Source organism: Anser anser (genome assembly GCF_964211835.1).
Source record: "Anser anser genome assembly, chromosome: 3".
Taxonomy (NCBI): Eukaryota; Metazoa; Chordata; class Aves; order Anseriformes; family Anatidae; genus Anser; species Anser anser.
In genome coordinates this window covers 14,717,015-14,737,249 of record NC_139722.1, presented here as the reverse complement: position 1 = coordinate 14,737,249, position 20,235 = coordinate 14,717,015, and the positions used below count along the sequence as shown (strand labels likewise).

General features: G+C 39.8%; 1 protein-coding gene and 1 long non-coding RNA gene across 2 annotated transcripts in view; one reads left to right on the top strand and one right to left on the bottom strand.

Annotated features, from left to right (window-relative positions):
• Positions 1-324: 324 nt before the first annotated feature.
• The window catches only part of LOC310896778, a 20,110-nt gene continuing 199 nt past the window's right edge, over positions 325-20,235 (bottom strand). The window contains exons 2-3 of the long non-coding RNA XR_014581834.1: positions 17,333-17,491; positions 325-9,164 (exon numbers count right to left, since the gene is read on the bottom strand). This is a non-coding gene — a long non-coding RNA (uncharacterized lncRNA). The remainder of the gene's footprint in view (positions 9,165-17,332; positions 17,492-20,235) is intronic.
• Positions 19,748-20,235, top strand: part of TRIB2 (tribbles pseudokinase 2) — a 22,000-nt gene continuing 21,512 nt past the window's right edge. The window contains exon 1 of the mRNA XM_083829536.1: positions 19,748-19,886. Within this exon, the coding sequence (XP_083685662.1) occupies positions 19,812-19,886 (75 nt within the window). The 5' untranslated portion in view covers positions 19,748-19,811. The remainder of the gene's footprint in view (positions 19,887-20,235) is intronic.

Here is a 20,235-nt window from a genome sequence, read left to right as displayed (position 1 = left end):
TATAAAAAATAGAACATTTCCATTTTTGTCTTTGACTCAGACTGAAATGTCCAAGACTCTATAGGTGAATTAGTACATGTGTAAGTTCAAGTTAATTTTCAAACAGTTTCTAAAGAACATTGTGTCTTACCTTTTTTAAATGCTTATGCAGATCATGTCAAACCAGATATCAAACCAGAGCCTGCAGATTAGGTCTAGTCTGCCACAGCATTCACCACATATGTTCCATTTTCTAATGCTCCCTTTCCTATGGATCCTTTAGAGAGAGGTCCTTAATAAACACCAGGGTGTCACCTCCAGCTGCTCAAGTCCCTGAGAAGCAAATACAAGAAACTGGGCAAAATATCACAATATGGTTTTATTGTTGTTGTTGTTTCTTGTTCTGCTCTTGGCCATTGCTTAAGACAGAACACCATTCTAGATCAGTCTCTGGTGTGACCAACTACAGCTGTTCTTATTATCTTAATTTGATTTCATGACATGCATTTCTGGTCTCCAGAGGAAGACATGTGGCTTGCACTGGCCGGAAGGGTGGACACCCATTGCTCTGAACCACCAAAACAGTCAAAACTCACTGAGATTTTCTCTCTCAGCTCCATTTCAAATGTGGGAAGAGGGAGAAGGAAAATGACTTATTACTATTGCTAATATTACAATTATTACTGATGCTATGTTTTTTATATTTGTGTTCCGAAATAACTGTTCTTTGCAGACTCAAAGTTGATTCTTCTTTCACAGAGAATTCCACAAATAACTTCCTTCTTTCAAATTAACTGTTTTCTCTCACTGTTCTCCAGGGGAATGAGGTTGCGGAGCTGAAAAGGTTTTTTTGTTGATTCTCCTTGCCTCCAGCTTCTGAAAACAACTCACCTTTGGAAAATATGGAAGCCCAAACAAGTAAATATATAGAAATATGCAATGGTATCATAATATCATGAACTTTGCCACATGAGAAAAAAAAATGTAATGTGTTTTTAAAATTTGTTACTTTAACTTTGAGGCTACAGACATTACTACATTCCCACCCTAAATGCATTGCTATTTCCTTATATCACCACAATGCAAAGCCCAGGGTATTTGGGCATGCTGCCAGTCCTAACTTGGTTAGATGTCTTTTATGTTATCCTCACTTCTGATTTTCAAATGTTGTAAGGTTTGGTTTTGAAATACTTGTTATTTGTTTGCATCTGTGTTTCTCTGTATATACTGAACATTCATGTAGTTTCATGGACATCTTATCAAGGGATTTTTATAGACTCTCATGAGCCTCTTTCATGACTATGCATGCACCTATCATATCGTTTTCTAGCACAGTCTGGAGCAATTCGTTGCTTGAAGGGCTGCTCATGGTCCTATAGCAATTCCAGACTCTTTGAATGCTAAGACAGACATTTTAGTCTTTGAGTGAAACCTCTGCAGGTCTGCAAACTGAGCTAGTGACAGCTGATGAACTCCTGATATAACCGTTAGGTTTATATATGGATCATGTTAAATCTTCCAACAGCAGAATAAAACGTTCCAAAACTTTGGAACTGCATTAACTTTGCAGTATTTTATTTTCCAAAAAACTTCTTGTATTCATTCTGCTCATCATTTTTATGGTTGGCATGGTAACTGCCTAAAAATGTGCTAGAGGCATTACAGCTCTGAGCTTTTCTTGTAGCCTATGATGCTTAATCAAAAAGTTTGCAATATATCCCAGTACTGTAAGTGGTAAAGCTAAAAATATTGGTCTCTTCAGAGCACAAACAGCTACAACATGCTTTCAGAAAGAGTTTGTGCTTACAATGAAACAGAAAAACACTAACACTTACCCTTTTATCCATTTCTGCAATTTAGCAGCATGCAGAAATCCTGGAAGTCTTGAATGTCTGGTGCTGAGTATATTTTTCCTTTACAGTATTATATTCTTTTAAGACTGAGGTAAGTATGTAGATTGAAAGAGTTTGCGCTCTTTAATATGTGACAAAAGTGCTATTTAAAGACATGATATTGCAAATGCATGTACATGGGGGATTTGCACAAAAGTGAATGGTAGCACTGAATTCGTGGGGGTGACTTACAGTAGCAGGAACCTGCATGTTCAAATAGCTAAAAAATTTGGCTTCAGCCCTTATAAATCATACAGGTGACCAAATATTTTCTTAACAAATTACTGGTATTGTAGATATTCATTATTTCTAAGAAGACACTGATGTAGACTTAAAGAGGGAAAATGGGGACTGTGAAAGCACCACAACACTCGATGTAGAAACACATAGTACCAATGAAGGGCTTAACTGTACATAGATATATTTCAGATAAATCCATGCCTGTCTAATAGATGGTACTGAAATTGCAGCAATCATAATCTTAAATTTTATGAAAATGGAGTATTACTTGCTTGAGTGAAATTCCTTCAATTATTAATATTAATGGTGGTTCCAGCCATTGCTCCAGCACACAGGGCAGACGTCATGTAGGGACAAATGTCAGGCCCCGTATGGCTTGCATAGGCATGCAGTGAGGGTGACAATTTTACCTATGGTGAATACATTCCTTTGTGGTATTAAATATAGATCTGTAAAACCAGAGATCACACCGTAATTTTTTCATATAAGATTATGATAATACACATTTATGCATCCTGAACTGGCAATGAATTATGCACTCAACATGAGGCCAGATCAACCCTGCTACCTAGCAAGCACAAGCTTGTAAACGCATTTGGTTTCTAGGATGTGCTTGGTTTTTGATGCTAGGGTTTTGCTGGGTATGTCCAGCCATACATTCCCCAGCACACAGCGAAAATAATACTGCTATTTGAAAGTCCCATTCTCTCTTAAAAGATGTTAGGTTTTCTTTTTTGTCTTCTTTTCAAATATGTATATTATGTCTCCCTGTGTGAGAGATATGAGTATCACTGCATTGGTGGCAGTATTGGTAATGGCAGTGACAGTAACCTGCACTGTCTCTGAAATCATTGTATAGATTTGCTGGAAGATTCTATAATGTAAAGCACTACAGTCTTAATATCCAGTAGGCAAAATGTTTTGATGGGAGCCAGAGGTGCTCAGAACTAATGAGGATCATGGTTTTCATGGATGTGTTGTGTATGAGTGGGATAATCTGTATTTGAAAACCTTACTTTGAAAAGTTTGGCCTCATCACTCACTGTTGTACTCAGATGAGAATATGAAAGGCTCTTTGACTTTCCTGTACAGCCCCAATGAAGGAATGTGTAAGCCGGAAAAAATGTTCTTCTGGTTTCAAGTGACAAACATTTTAATTATTTAATAAAATTCCAGCAGAGGAAAGTAATTTTTAAAGTCCCAGATTTTTGGATTACAGTTAGTTAAAATTTCCTTCTCTGTCCATCACCAACTCCCAGAAGAACCTTTGATAAGACTGTGAGATAAAAAGGACCAGATCCACAAAGATAAACAAGCTTCATCTTCCACATTCTGAACTAAAGATACTTACATGAGCGATGGGCTTGTAGATTATAACCGCAGAAACACTCAAAACCGCCAGTGTTTAATATGTTTACTTTTGTTAAGGAAACACCAGGTGCTTGTTTGCCAGGGAAACCTTCATCCAAATATATAAGGGGTAATGACTGTACTGGTGTGAGTATGGCCTGTTTATACAGGATTGTAGCAACAAGCTCTTAAACAGCATCTTTATCCATTTTTTAAAAACCTTAGGTTTCTTTTAGAAAAAAAAATAAGGTATCACTATGTAAAACATTTTCAAAAACTGGAATAATACTGTACTTCATTAAAGCTATAAAACTGCTGAAAAATATTTATTATTATTTATTTCATAACTTTTCTATTTTTAAATCTAATTTTCTAAGGAAGAGATGACAAAAACTTGACCATGATGTACTTACCTGTCCATCAATCTTGCTGCTGTTCTATCTGTCTGGCTTCACAATTTGGAACTTCTTGGACAATTTCAGAGAAATAGAAATTTCAAAGTTATCATTGCTAAAGGTGTTTTGAAAATATGGAATGGACTTGGTCAGAAATATATTAGCTGTGCTCACTGGAAGTAAGAGTGCAACATGAGCCCACTCCTGATTATACATCACAGCATCCACAAAGCAAGGTGTGCCAACCATTAAATAAATTTCAATGTGCACTTGTGCCTTAGCTGATATTGGGCGATCTATTTCTCAGTTATTGTCTTCAATATTGTCTTCTCGGTTTCACTGAGTTGTAGTAAGGGCTGAACTTGTGCTGTAATTTTAGTTGAACTCAAAAATCTTATTTCAGCTTACTGTTTATTGTCATAAATTATTTCATACCTTTCTAAAATTTTAACTGTAGGTCCAATTTTATTGTCTACAAATTTGTCTATTATGCATTTCTCTCCTGTGACCGTGATGGACATTACTGCTCCAAGGATTTGGGTCCCTCTTGCAACTACATGTATTAACAATAAAAAAATAAAATCAGTAGTCAGGTAGGCACCACTCCAGCTTTGAGCTCCATCCAGGTGATGATTAAGGCTGACCTGAGACCTCAGTTTATCGTTTCTTTGATTTCCGGGGCTTATAAAACCCTTCTGTGGAAACTGTAAAAAAGGAACTTAAAACAGACATGTCAGTCCTTCCCAAATAAGTCTTTTAAAATACAAGAGAATATTTATGGAAAAATTTTCATGATGTTGGGCTTCTGTTGTGATCAGGAAAAATAATGTTTCAGTTTGGAGGGAAGTGGGGAACAGATGATAGTCATGGTTTTCTAGATCTTATCCAATTCACTTCAATACCTTGAACATGTGGCTATACAGTACTTTTGACTTTTCAGATGAAGGATAAAGTCCTGAATGATAAGTCTTGGGATGTCAGTGCTTTAAAACCACTACCTTTCATTTCCATACACCTAAAAAACACCTAAAATACTAAAATAAAGATGATTTTCTAAAGATTTAATAATTATGCTTGTGAATATATATTTTCCATTTTATGTATAATTTTATTTACACAATATGTGGAATATTTTGACAAAGAGTTTGCAGGTGTTATTTTAACTTCTTCGCTCAATATTCAGCTCAATGCATTTGTTTCCTCCAGCCATTAAGAATTAAAGGACCATGACATTCTATTAAACAATACCCATGCCACATTAGCCAGGAAAGCTCCTTTCCTTTGATGGGTCTGATTTCTGCAAGAGAACCAAGATATATGTGGCCCCACATCCTGCAGATACTTAACCAGGACTACCCTTCACAATGTCAATGTGAAGTTACATATGCAAGTAAAATATGTGGATGTGGGCCAAGGTAACATCTAAGGACGTTTGCCAGATCCTAATTGAGCAATAAGACAGGGTGTAGACTCTGATCCCATGCTTTGGTATGTTGCTAAGCAAAGGGCAATAGCCCCACACTATCACTCAACAAGGTGTGCTGTCATTGCACAATAACTCCTTACTGTGTACTGTGATGATTATAGCATGCTATTTCCAGTGTACAGGACATATTTATATATATATTATTCCGTTGATATGTGGAGGAAATATCTGTGTAGTAAATGCCATGTTATAGTAAGTGCATAGTGTATTTTTAGCTGGGCAATAAGGTGAAAGGGATGTTGTTTACAGGCCACTTTAGGTGTGCACGGTCTCATATACAAAGGCTGGGTGACAGACTCGAGAGCCTGCAAATCCAGTGCCTTGCTCCTGACTGGAATTGTGGGCATACAGAATCCTACCTGTACATGACACTGAGGAGAGAGGAGTGCAGCGCCTTGTTGTCTCTAACATTGAAAACATAGCAACAAAATTCCCAATGCATTTTGTAAGGAAATCCAGGATATGCAGAAATAATAATAATAATAACGCTGCTCCTTGGAAAACAATTTTTCATAGGAAGTAGCATGAAATCATTTTCAGCTTCACAGTTATCTTGTTTGTTTTGCTAATCCTCACAAAGATTAATAAAGGAATGATGAGACAACAGCAAACCGTAAGCACAGGAAGCGACTATTGCCTAAAGCATCTGGATATGATTATGTAAACACAATGTAATAAGAAAGCTGAGAGATTTAACTTTCGAAATCTCTTCTATTCCCTTCTAAAAAAAATACCCTCTCAGAATATTTACCTTGTTGCCCCAAGTACCCTCAGAGCTGCTAAAGCACTGCAATTTTCACTGCAAGTTCTTTGCTACTGTTGATTAATCTGCCTTAGATTTGATCCTTTACCCAAACTTTTCCCAGTGTGTATTCTGGTGTCTGACCCTTTAATTTGAGAGAGAGAGGTAATTATAATTTGAAGGGGCTGCTTTGGATCTAACAGCTACATGTACTATTTTCCTCCTACCTGCTGGCAAATACAATCGATACTTTGAACATTTATTACATGCTATGGCTTCTTTTTTCCTGTTACTGAAACAGTGACCTCTTCTTTAAGAGCAAGAAGTCAAACATTACTCACAGTGAGACACACTACTCACCCCAAGTAGCAACTGTGCTACTCAGTAACATTCACAAAAGATAAACCTATTTTTAAAGAATAATGGGTTCTATCATAAATATATATATTCTTAATATTTATCCTAATACAGTTTTTAGCTTTTTTCTCCCTCCTCCGTTCCACTTTGTACGCTGAGTGCTAGCTATACAGATTATTTAGCCCTTTTACTCAAAGTAAAGACTCCAGTTTTATTAACAAATCACCCTAAGATAGTACTTTGTATAAGATACATACTAATCTCAGTTTGGCCTCTCTGTGATTCTCTCTCCACAGATAATCATTACAGAACTTGTCTGCTGTGAAACAATTATTCCTATCACCTGGAAACTGATGCAGAGACACCTAAATGCAATCCTTTAAAGGCTCCAGCCAAGCGATTCGGGTAAGCAGGGGCAATAGGAAGAGCTTTGCATTTCCTAAAGCTGAGCCACAGATCTCCACATGAGGAAGGAGGCTGCCCAGAGCGAGCCAACTGGATTTCTCACCCAACCTCAACCTTTGTGCTGGAGCTTGGAGTACCTCAGGCACATCTGCTAACTCACCAAGTCTTCTTTCAGGTGTTACTTCAGATAAGGACATGGCAATACAAAAGGAGCTGGGTTTTGTCATTTCTATAGCAATCTACTGGTCTGAATGTGTGCTTGGGAAGGGGGGAATCTGCAGACCCAAAAGATCCACAGAGGAGGACAGTGCCTTGCCTAGGCCATGCACAGCACAGGCTCATCTTGAAGCCAGGATACTGGAAAACCCCAAATGCAAAAGACAATGAAAAAGATGCAGAGGAAGACCTACAGCTCTGTAGCTGGAACTCTTCTTTAAAACAAGAAAATTACGTACCTATTCTGTGTTTTCATATCCATCACATGATGTAGACTGGACAGTCCAGAAGGGGGAATGACCTGGGCTGGCTCCTGTCTGGCAGTACCAAAGCATCCACTGTAATGCTCAGACCATCCTGCTTAGCCTTGGTAGCTCTTGGCAGAACACGATCATTGCAGAGGCCTCTTCACTGAACTTAGGTCTCACCTCTAATAAGCATATGCTACAGAGGCTAACAATTTGGCCAAGGCCATTTGATGGACCACTTCCCTGGTGGTAGGACAAAACAAACAAAGAAACAAAGAGAAAAACCTGACTTTTCCTCTAGCTTTTGCTTTTTAAGCACAAGGCTGTAACAGTTTATCAATGACAGGCAAGGCCAAGCATAGTCTCCTTTGGTTTTGTTTGTTTGTTTTTCTAAAACACCATTTTGGCTGAATTTTTCCAAAAGGAAACGCATAAAAAGAGGTTGAGACAGATGTCTGGCAGGGATATTTTCAATTCAGTTGGTTGGAGTTTGATAAGGTTATAAACAACTAAAAACAATGTTCCTCTTGACTAACCCAGTTAGTCAACCTTAACAACAGACAGTGAACTAGCTTTGCTCATAATTGTAATAAGGAACTACTGAATGCCAGAGCATTGCAGTCTTGCCCATAATATTAGGTTATAATACATAATTACAGGTATCAAGATTGGCAGCTGTTTTTCTGAATTAATGTTGTCTTCATTTTTTTTTCATTTTGATAAAACACCAAAAATGTTAAAAATGAGTAGTCATTCATTATATAAAGCAGCAGCTGAGCAGTAGGTGGAGGAATAGTTGTTTGTTCCTACTCACAAGCAAACATGTATAGAGTTTTACTTTTTAAAATCCTTTTCATTTTATTTTAATGGGGAAAAAAAAGGGGGGGGGGGTTCAAATGACACAGAGTTTTGACTACTAGACCTTTGCAGTTTGTCCAGTTTAATATCTGAGTGCTGATGGAGCTCATTCCAGCTGGCCACAGAATCAGCTTTATTGTCTTGAAACAACTTGGTCCCTTTTTAGATTTCCCTTAATGTTTTGCACCCTTCCCAGAAGTAGCAATCTTCCTGAGGTGTTGGTGGGAGCCATACAAGTCACCAAAACCAAAGCTAGTGCCAAAACAGGTATCCTGTTATCAGCCCCACTGTAGAGATCCAGGTCTGTCACAGATACAATATTCTCCTTCCTCTGAGTTTCTAGGATCAGCAAGGAAAGAGAATTTGGCGTGTTGATTAGTCAGATTAGAAAAAGGTTATGAAGACCATCTTATCTAACTAATAGTCTTCTTGTTGCTTTGGAGAAAATATACTCATGCCAATTTGTTCATTACAGCTGGTCTATCAGGGTTATTTCAGTTCTGGCAGCCATCCTGGTGTTTGACCCATACTTTGTGTTGAGGAACTTGCCTTGGTAACCTACAACCAGCCTCTGCCCAAACTCACCTCTCTTTGCACACTGGCACTGTGCTGTGTCCTACGCGAAAGGGAAACCACAAGGGAGCGGCGAGGTACCTCTGCACCTCTCACTTATAAGCTTTCCCCCTGACCACAGCTTTGCAAACTGAAGCCACAATTACTGCAGCACGTGTGCGGGCTGAGCCAGGAGGTGCGTAGCCGTTACCTCCCCGATGGCATGGGGAGAGCAGAGCATCCCCCAGGAGCTGGTCCATGGATGGCTGCTCTGTCCTGCAGCGAGAGTCCAAAACTCAGGTGTGCCTGGAGAGAAAGTGTGAGCCTCAGTTTCACTGTTTATTTCTCTTTTTTAGTGAACTGAAAGGCCAGGATGGGAATGACTCTGGAAACTCTGAAGCATTTGGTTGTTTCAGCATAGGTTGGGAGTTGCCACTGTAGCACCTATTAAAAAAAAAAAAAAAAAAAGTGGTTTGCATCACAAGAGCAGGATGAAACATAGTGATAGTTGAGCTAAGTCACCACTGCTTCCCAGCACAGTTCAAGGTGATGACTAGTCCCAGAATAGCTGGCATCCCGCTACAGGGAAGATCACTTCTTTCACTGTCTCGTACAGTGGTGATTATAATCTGCTAGATCAATCTTTCCTTTCCTGGAGCTGAAATCTCTGTGACTGACAGAAGATCATATTTGGAGGCTCCACAGTTCTGAAATTGGCTTATTCTGGAAACCTGCCAGTGTCACAGCCTGGCAAAGTGCAGGGATCAGAATTACACTTGGCTATTCAGTCAGTCTTACTGGCTGTTGCATCACCACTGCAGGATGTTGCAAGCTCTTGAGTTTAAGGGACAGCTTTTTGCTTTCATTTTAGGATTATTTCCTTTAATTTCCACATATCAAAGAACTGAGAAAAAAAAATATTTTTTTCAAGTTCATTGCATTTTGAAAGCATAAAATGACAATTTCTCTGCTTAATATTCATTTACCCATCTTAGCTGAGAAGGCTAGGGAAGCAAGTAATGTGAAATGCTCGAAAGTTGCAGACAGGGGATCAGCATCGAAAGACTAGATGACAACGGTGATTCATTCATGTCTTGCGAGACAGAAATAAAACGACTTTATGTTCATTTCCTCCCCACACCTCCACCCTTTTCTAAGGTTAACAGAAAGGATTCCTGCAGTACACAAGTTATTTTAAGATCTTGAACAACTTACAGATCTAACATCTTTTTCCCTGTGTATAAATAACCCCACCTGTTGCAGTATCATATATATGTGATCATTAAAATAGATGCAAGTAAAAAATAGTAGTATACTACGTTTCAATCTAAAAATGATTCTAGGAACAAAGCACAGATAAGAGACACGGGGTTTTCCATATTTCAGAAAGATAAAAGGGATTCTCCAGTCTGAGGTGGATTTTCCAGAGTCAAAAACCTGTTATATATTCATCGACATTATGAAAGTTACTGAAAATTTAAAAAAAAAAAAAGAAAAGGAAAAGAAAATGATTTTTTCCTTGGCCATATTGTTGAAGATCACAACGTTGTGTCACTGCACATAGCAGAGGTTGTCAAAGTGCTGCTAGGGATGAGTCACACGTGTCTCAGCCTCACAGATGCATGTCCCCTTTCACTGCCGCATCAGAAACAATCCCAGTTCTCCAGGAGTTAATGAAGTGCTTTTCTCTTGTTTTTCAGTAGGGATCTGACAAACAAACTGAGAAATTTCAAAGAGATTTTGTGATAAAGTATACACAAGGCATAAGAAGGAGACACAATTTCTGCCTCAAACTGTTTGCAGGCTGATCCTAAGTGCAACCCCAGAGTGTTGTGCAGTGAAAGAGCCATATTTCAGATAAGGAGATCTGAGACCAAAGTTCCTGCAAATTGTTCCCAGTGAACTAAAAATCCATTTTGTGAAGGCGGTTATTTTTAAAGCGATATTTTGCCTTCTTTGTTTGGTGGTCATATCACATTTTCAGCACCTAGAAATCCTCTGCTTATGACAGCGTCTGAATGAAATGTTGTTACTGACGTAACAATTATCTCCTCACCCTATAGCTATCAAGTTATGACTTAATGTTGAGAAAACTGTGGGCTAAGAGAGTGAAATAACTTCAGTACCTTCAAAGGATGTGGTTAGAATAGTCTGTAGGGGTGGTAAGAGAGTTTTCCTTTGCAGTCGGTGGAGTGGCAACAACAGAGAGGCTTTTCAATTGCTTCTGTATTGCAGCTCAGGGCTTTTAGCCCCTGTCTGCTGCACCCACACACGATCTGGTACAGTCACTTAAAAAGCATATAGCAACCTCTCAGCTCAAGGAGTCCTTTCAAAGTAAGCTTCACTCACCCAGGGGACCAGCAATCTGTAGAGGCTGCTTTTTCTATCCCTGAGACACAGTATCACATTGGCTCTGCTGCACTGGGACCACCCTATGCTCATGCTAGAGAAATAGGATTTGCTTTTCATTAATTCTGTTACTATAAAAAATTCCTGTAGGATATTCTGCAGCTAGAGCACTGAATCATTTCTGAAACTTCCTATTCAAATATTTGTTTTATATGGCAATGGTATTAGTAATGTGCAAGTTTTATGCACTGCTATTTCCTCCCACACCCATTGAAAACTAACAAGAGCCAGCCTGTCAAAATAAGCATGTGAATTATAGATCAGCTATAACATGCTTCAAATAGTCAGTGTTCCAGCCTAGGTGATACCATATAACTCTGCTTTCCCTGTGCTTGTAAAATTGCAGTCTACAATTCACCAAAAAAGCCTACACACTGAAGTCTGGATTTATCCCACCTTGTAGATTGCCCAGCTGCATGCTTAAGAATGGAGAATTTTCTCCAACAGATGATGAAAAGAGATAGAAAACTTCATTTCAGATCACCTACGATTTGCCTTATCCTTAAGGAAGACCATTGTTGGCTACTGATGGAGCCCAAAGTGATTCTGATTTCAACTTAGGTGCCTCAGTGACATACTTCAATCATCTTTAGGAGAAAAAAAAAAAAAAAAAAAAAAAAAGGAGTCAAGCTCTCTTCACAGCCTGTCCCCTTTCCCCTTTTTGAGATACTGCATCCATATGTTGACTTTGACTTTGAGGTTGGCTCTGGTGTTACCCTGCGGTGCCAGCTGCTCCCAGTACCCAACACCTAACATCATCCTGTAGGCTATTTCCAAAACGATCAGGAAATGAGAGCAAATAACGTGCCTGCAATGTTTGCTCATGTGGGGTAATAAAAACGAAAACTGGCTGAGGAGCTGCAGAAAGGCCTTATGCTACCAAAGGACTGAGTAATAAAATGGCAGAGGCAAACCGATGTTGATAAATGCAAAGCAATTCACATATGGGAAAAAAATAACCCTAAATGCATGACCCAGCAACGGGCTTTGATCTGGTCTTTATCACAGAGGGGACACAGAGATCTTGGAGTCATGACACAGCCATAGCCGCAGACTGTCACATTCAGCAAAACAATTAATACTGCTCATAAAAAACAAATCAACATCAACTTAGAAATAGAAAGAAATACAGAACAATCTAGAAGCCAGCAGAGTGTCACTATAAATCCATGCTGCTGTTGCATCCTGAATATTGTGTGGGATTCTGGTTTCCCATCCCAAAGGGTATAACAGAAGTAAAAAAGGAACAGTGAAATGAGATCTTTCATAACAGGAATTACTAAAAAGACTGAGATTCTTCAGCTGAGAACAGAGATGGGATATAATATAGGGTCTATAAAATCATGAACGGCAGGGAGAAAGTAAGTACAGAATTACTGTTTGCTGTCTCCTCTAACGCAGTAACAAGGGGGTATCAAATGAAATTAGGAGGCTTGAATGACAGAAGTTCAAACAAAGAGTTACTTTTTCATATATACAATTAAGTTATGGAATGCCTGGCCAGAGGATGCTGTGGTTGCTAAGAGTGTATGAAGGCTCAGAAGCAAATCAGAAGAATCTGCTGGAGAAAAACGTGCTGATGGATATCAAACAGAAGGGCACTGCTGCTGATTCAGTGAGCAAATGGGCTGCAAATCACTGGGAGAGGGGCCTGAGAGACTGCTTTGAGGGAGTATCATTATACTTTTCCACTGTTCTTACCTTCCCCCATGGACGTTTGCTGTTGCCCTGTGTCACTGAGAAGACACTGGTGTAGATGGAACATTGGTCTGACTTTGTACCATGCTTACATATCTCCGCCGCGTGAAGATGACAAAAGACCATTCTGAGTAAGATCCTATACCTTTTTGTTCGGTTGAATCATCATTTAAGCAAGTGGAGGGGAAAAAAATGCTCATGGAAATCCAAACAGGAAGCAGTTTGCAAACAAAGAGGCACAGGCTGGTGCCTGCAGAGCTACTACTCTTCATGCTCCACAGAACCTGAAAGAGACCTCTGCTACCTGCAGCCAGAGCACAGATGCAGACGGACAATGAAATGATCTCATTCCTTTTTTTTCCCCCAGATTATGGCAGATCTGATGCTTATCTTTTGAAAGCTAGGGCACACCTGGGCAGTAGCAGCATAGTATTGAGCCAAAAGCATGACGGACAGTAACTCTCCCTTGCTCATATGTTCTGACGAAACTCAGGCCAGCACTCAAGGAAAACTCTGGTTTTAGTGCTCTCATAGACTTCAGTCTTCAGTGCCACACTGATCACATAGCATGGAGAAAGGTTTTGCTCCAAATGACCCAGAACTGGTTCATCTAACCAGCTCTACCTCTGGGTGTAGGGTGACCTTCCAGATTAACCTTTTAAAAGCCTTTCACTATATATGGCACTTTCAGTCTTGGCAAGATAAATCTGAAGGGAGAGCAAAGGGATGTCTCATGATGCAAGTACTAAAACATTCTTGGATTTTCAAGAAAAAATACACAAAACAACTTCCTGACTCAAAAAGAGCTGTATCTGGCATGGGAAACTTCTACATTAGACCTCATCCTGACAGGGAAATATTAATCACAGAATTTAAAGTTTGCTTAGGTGGAAGTGGTAATGACTTAGTTTTATGTGCTTTTTAAATGCATTTTACATGTTTTACGCATAAGCAGGATAAAGTCCTAACCAGCAAAATTTATACTTTTGCCTTAAAAGAACCATTTCCACAAGGCTGAAAACAATTAAGGGATGGATGTATCAGCCAGTCTGGAGAAGAGAATTTAAACCAACAAAAATGTGAATAATATTTTAAAGCTACTCGGAAAAATTTCACTAGATTTCCAAAAATCCACAATTAAGAAAGAAGCCCACACTGGCTAAAAACATCTTTCTGAGGGAGGATGGGAAGAAAGTTAATATTTTGCCAATATTTCTACAGACAAAATAGGACAACCAGGTAATTATAGGCCTGTCAGTTTGACGTCTATTCCAGGCAGAGTGATGGAGTTGCTGATAGGAAAGTCAATTAATAAAGTATTAAAACAGTGCAATTTAATTAATGGCAATCAACGCAGATTAATGGAAGAAAGATCTTATCAAATTAATGTGCTATTTTTATGAGACTACAAATTTGGTGGATAAAAACAGTTGTGGTAATATTGTATACTTTGACTTTGGGTGCATTTGCCATACAGTATCACAAGAGACTGGCAGAAATCAGAACTAATATGATAAACACACACAGCAAACCAAATTGTTTTGATTCTCTCATTCAGATTGGGTTCTGCAGGGACTACTTATCAGTGTTGTGCTAATTAATAATGTTATTGGCAATGCAGGTGAAAGCAATGACACTGCAAATAGCGTTTTTCAATGAACCAAAATCTGGAAGTGGGCATTTCTTGATGAAGGCCTTTTAGGCATTGCTTGAAGAGCAGATGCAAAAGAAGTAGCAGGCATCTCACATGTAACCCAGCATAAAGTATCCACTTGGGAACAAAAATCTCAGGCCCTACCCACACAGGATGGGCTCTCCTTTGGGATGCTGAGACTGAAAAATGGACTGGGGGTCCTGGCAGACAGCCAGCTGGGCCTGAGCACCCTCTGAAACCATGCTGCCAAAAAGGGCCAATGCAATCTTTTTCAGTGTGCAGAGGATAGTATCAAAGTGGAGATCAAGAGGTTGTATTACTTTGGCGTTTGGCATTGGTAAAAGCTATTGGAATACCATCAGTTGCTGATGTCAGCAGCTCAGGGAAGATGTCAAACTGGAGGTAGTTTGGAGAAGAACCACAAGGATATGAATGAAAAAAACATAAGGCTATAAAATGGAGCAACTCCACAGAGTAAGTCTATTTAGATTGTGTATCCCAGCAAAAGCTAAGGAATAACTTGATTATGGTTTGTAAGTGCATTTGTGTGGAACAGATAGATAGAATTGAATGTCTTTCTCAAATCCTGCTCTTTTTCCAGGTAAGCTCATGACCCATGTTGAAGAGTCAGAAATGATCACAAGATAGCTTACAGCCTTAACATCTGTCAATACAACTGTGAAATATATCACCATACATTTTAAAATAATAATAATAATAAAGATGTTTCTGAGTGAAGAATGTTATCCAAATTTAGCTAATGGGAATTTCTTGTGTGCATAATGGTTCTTTGTGAATGACGGGAGCAGTGTTTTATTCTAGCTTTGTTTTGTGAATCTGCTCATTTTTCAGTGCTGCCCCAAAAGCTGGCAATGCAAAATTGCAGTGAGGTTTTGGAGAACATCTCCTAGAAGCACATCCAGTTGTCAGGTTTCCTTCTCACATTCGCCTCCACCAGCTTCATGCTGATGAGTGCAACTGAGGTAGCAAAACCCGGCCTAAAAGAAACCTGGTTCAGGCTGCATACTCATCTGGAAAACAACTTCTCAAGGCAACTTTAGGAATAAGTTGTGACATATGGACCTCCCTAAATAAAGACAGACCTTAAGGGCAACTGGCAGTCCTCCTGAGTCAGTTCAATCCCAAAAGGTCAGGAACAACTAGTCCTAATATTTCATAGCTTCTCTTGTATATAAGGGTTTCCCCAGAAGGTGCAAACATAGCATTTCTCTTACTGATCTTAAACCCTCATGTGTGCTTTGCTCACTTGGCCCATTACAAAAGAAATAAACCCATCCTTTTATTTCTCTCACATGTGACCAGCGAAGCCGTGCTTTTAATACAGGTGCTTTCACACAACTAAAAAAAGGGGGTTGGAAGACCTGTGAAAAGCAGAAGCTGTTCAGAAGAGAATTCCACCACAAGAGATTGATTTCAATTAGTGAGGAATAACATTAATATGGATATGCATAACACAAACACTTTTTAGCTTCTGGGAATGGCGCCATCTGCGAATAATCAGATCTACTGGTAACACAGAGGTGTAAGGTCTGACTGGGGTAGCTAATAGCCCACAGACTTGACAGTCTGATTTGGAGGGCAGTGCTGTGATTTCTAAGGTTGACTTGCTTTTCCTCATTCTATCTGAGACCCATCAGAAATGCATCCAACATGCAGATGGAGCTTTCCAAACCACCAGGATTGGCTAGGCTGGGAACGTACTGTGGTCATAGCCACAGCTAAAACCTGGTTATGTGATAGTATCACTATGAAAAATCTATTATGTTACTGGATCCAGAACCAGAGACAAAGACTGCTGATTCTTGAGCCAAAGATGGGTTTGCCTTTTAGGCAGAACACTCTCCTATACGCAGAGATTTGTCCTGCAAACAAGTAAGACACTTCTTAGATCCCAGATGAATAAGCACATGAAGATAAACTTCACACTTCAGCTAACAGCTTTTTTTCTTTACAATTTCTGTACAACATAACAAGGAGGCAGCTTGCAGAAATGTTGGACCTGCTTCTCTTTACCTCATTTAACAGGCTTCAGTACATAAATTACTTTGTGGAGAGTTTTTTTTTTTTTTTTTTATTGCACTGTAGTCAGTTGTAAATCTTGCACTGAGTTATTCAATAACACCTTCTTTTTTTATTGTTTGAGTGAAGAATGGAGCCTAAGGCTTGATTCTGACTACAGATAATGCACACAGGTATTTATCCCTACATACTTTGTTGTATCCTTATTGAACATGCATGTAATCCTCACATGTGCAGTTCATGCAAATGGGTACATTTCTTGTCAAGTTACCTCTTGACAGTAGCTCATTTAGTTAAAAATGGACGTGCATACCACAAGTAAAATTCACACCTCTTTTTAAAGAACAGATGCTTGTCTCTATGTCTTTGAATTATCCTTTTTGATGTATGGAGGAAAGCCTTGTTCCTTTACTGTCCCACTATTTATCATTTTGCTTAACCTTCCTTCCTAGCACACTAGAGTTCCAGTGTAAATGATTAAAAAAAATAAAACAGAAAAATAGAAAAGCATATCCAAGTTGGCAAGGAGATCCAGCCGTGACAACTGGTGGGGAGGTACTTGCAAGCATAGTTTGAGCTAGCTATTTTGATTAATTTTGCTGGAATGAGACTGTCTTCTCAATATGACAGTTCTCAACACTTAATAGTTGTTTAATGTTCCCAGTAGGCTCAGCCCTGCACTTTGTAAATCAGCAAAAAATAAAATGAAGGTCTTTATTCTACCACTTCAAAAATTATTATCCTTTTTGTTCTGGCTTGTGTTTGTATGCTGATAATATATTTTCTGTAAAGGGACAAGGAGCAGACTGACCTGGAAAAGGAAGTCTTTTTTATGTAGAACTGTCTTTGATCACTCACAGGACTTGTGCTCTGATCTAAGCTCATTGACATCAATGGAAGAAAGACTGCTATCAGCTTTGGGGGGGGCTGGCTCCTGTCCACACAGAGTCCGTATACACAAAAGCAGATGCTAAAAGAGAAAACATATTGAAAGATAGAGTTACAGAAAAGATACTTCTCTTTTGCTTCCACAAGGTTAGGTTTATAACACAATCAGATGTCTTTTTGTCTTTTCACTTAGTATTTTTTCTTAGTCCCTGACAGAGTAAACTGAATTTCTACATCTTCTGTTGCTGTTTAGATAAAGATAAGCCTCGGATACAGAGAAGAGGAGACCTTGGTGAATATTTTCTATAACTTAAAAATGGAAGGCCTCCTTCATACACACCCCTGGGAGTCCAAAGAACAGGAGGATAAAATAAGGCTTTGCACCCCTAAAAATCTCTCTTTTAATTGAATGAGAAAATATAATGAAACAATACTTGTCACTAGCATCAAAGTTTATTCCAAAGAAGAGTCTCCCAGAATTGGGAATATGACATTTAGGTATGGATCAGCCCATGGCACCCCTTCGGCATTCTGGCCAATGTGTTTTCAAGTCAAACATTTCCTCTCATTTGGTTAATGTCTACTACATAAGCACTACAGCTATGCAAGGCAAGCAGACAAAACTTTACTGCTGAGTTGGTCTGCAGACTTTGATCTGACTTTTAGGACTTGATTCCTTTTCACATCTTCTGTGTTATATCCTGACCTTGCTCTAAAATTTTAGCTGATGTAGACTTACATCAACAAAAAACAGACACAGGACTATGTACACCTAATTCTCAATGAGGCATGTGAAGATTTGTTCATTCAGAGCTTGCCTCTTTAACATCAGACTGAAATGGTAATGTTTTCATCGACATATCTGAGAGTAGAAGCAATGTTTATGAAGTGCTAGTTTTGGGGAAAGATGCTGTAGAAACAAAGGTACAATTATTAAATTATAATGGAAGAGCCAAATTCCCCCCCTGGATAGACACGTGTCACTCCCAGTCACGCCATATGTACCCTCCATGTCTCTTAGGATAGAATTAAATCCAGAAACTGAAATTTATATCTTCTCCCTTCCCAAACTGAATGATTATATTTATGGCAATGCTTATCCCATTCTATCATGAATCATTTCAGATCCCATTAAAAATCGGGAGTTTCCAACTGGAGGCTTAGAGTGAATTAGTTTTTTTCACCCCTGCCTCCTTTCATTCCTTTCTCCTGCTGGGCTTGGAGGCTCTGGGGAGCCTCTCCAGAGTTGCCAGGGACTGCGGCTCCAGCTGATGCTGGGTAACCGAGCAAGTTAAACAGAAAACTCTGGTCGGGAGAACAGAGGTTGGTGCAAGAGCCTAGTTCTCTCGTGTTTTGTCATCGTCAGGAGGAGTATGAGGGGGGAGAGGAAGGGAGAAATTGTGTAAAAAGCCATCTACTAAGAAAAGAATGTTTGATTTGGATCACAGGATGTGAGACTGGAGAATGTATTGCATAACTTTATGGCTTGTCCTTATTCGCAGTGATTCAGTATCCGGCACTGCTCATCCCATTTCTAAAAATGGTATTAAGAGTTACAGGGTATTCAGAGGTGATGGGAATGACTGAGGAATGGGGGGAAACACCTTTGCATTTTAAGGCAGACAGCAAAGACTGGGTTTGCAGGTCATCCTAGAGGTTGTTGCAGATCACTGGTTCCATGTCCTTCTCTACTGCTTAAGGGACGTTCACCAGGACCAAATCCCGGCATGTTGCCAGAGGCTCACTTGTCCTGTGCCAAGCTTAACATCATGACAATCCTTTCTAGTGGTATTTTTCTTATAACTGTGTATCAGGCCATGTAAAGCCCCTCACATGGAGAAGGAGTGATGAAGAGGGCACAATGCTCTTTGGGAAGAACTACTCCTCACCACTGCCATTTCTGACACCTCCCCTGCCAAGACGAGCCCCCTGTGGAGGAATCCCTACAGCCTCTCTGGAGCCCTGTTCAGAGGCATTTTCTCTCTGCCCCAAAGCACTTATCTCTGGGACAGCCTTCTCTTTAAGGTCCTTTCATTATTAGCAGGCTCCTTTGATTCACAAGGCATCCTCCAAATCCACAGGTCCTCACACCAAAATAACTCTTCTCCCATTTCTGGCTCTTCCGTGTGATGATGGGGGACAAGAGGGGCCAAACTCAAGGGAGTGAGTGCCAGGCTCGTTGGGAGTTCAGGGAGCTGCTTATCAAATTTTCATGTATATCCAAACTCCCATAGCTGAAACAATAAAATGGGGGAGGGAGGGATGTTTGTTTAAAAAAAAAAAAAAGCAGACCGCAGTGGTGCTGGGCGGGGACAGAGAGTTCTCATTCATGGCTTTCATGGCAGGGTGAAAGGGTTTACCTTTTCCCTCTGCCCCCCTCCCGGTACCGCTTTAATTTTGGGATGGATTTAGGCAAACCCGGAGTCGGGAGAGCTCCTCCCAGCAGACTGCACCGGGAAGCGGCTGCTGCGGCTCCCGTAAGTACGCGGAGACCCACGTTGCCCGGAAAAAAAAAAAAAAAAGCTATTTCTTCATTGACAGAAAGAAAGAAAAAAAAAAAAGAGAGAGAAAAAAGAAAGGGAAACAAAACCCACGGCCGCCTGGGGCTCCGGCGCCGGCACATGCAATGGCCGGGCGGCGGGGCCGGACTCCTCCTTTAGGTGTATTTAATTATTCGGGGGAAATTATTATTAATTAAAATTAATTAGCTAATATCTCCCCCTCCAACCGCAAGGGCAACCCCGGGAGAGGCAGGACCCGCCGCATCCCTGGCAAAAGCGGGGAGCGGCTCCCAGCTCCGCGCTGGTGCCTTACTGGTGCATACTG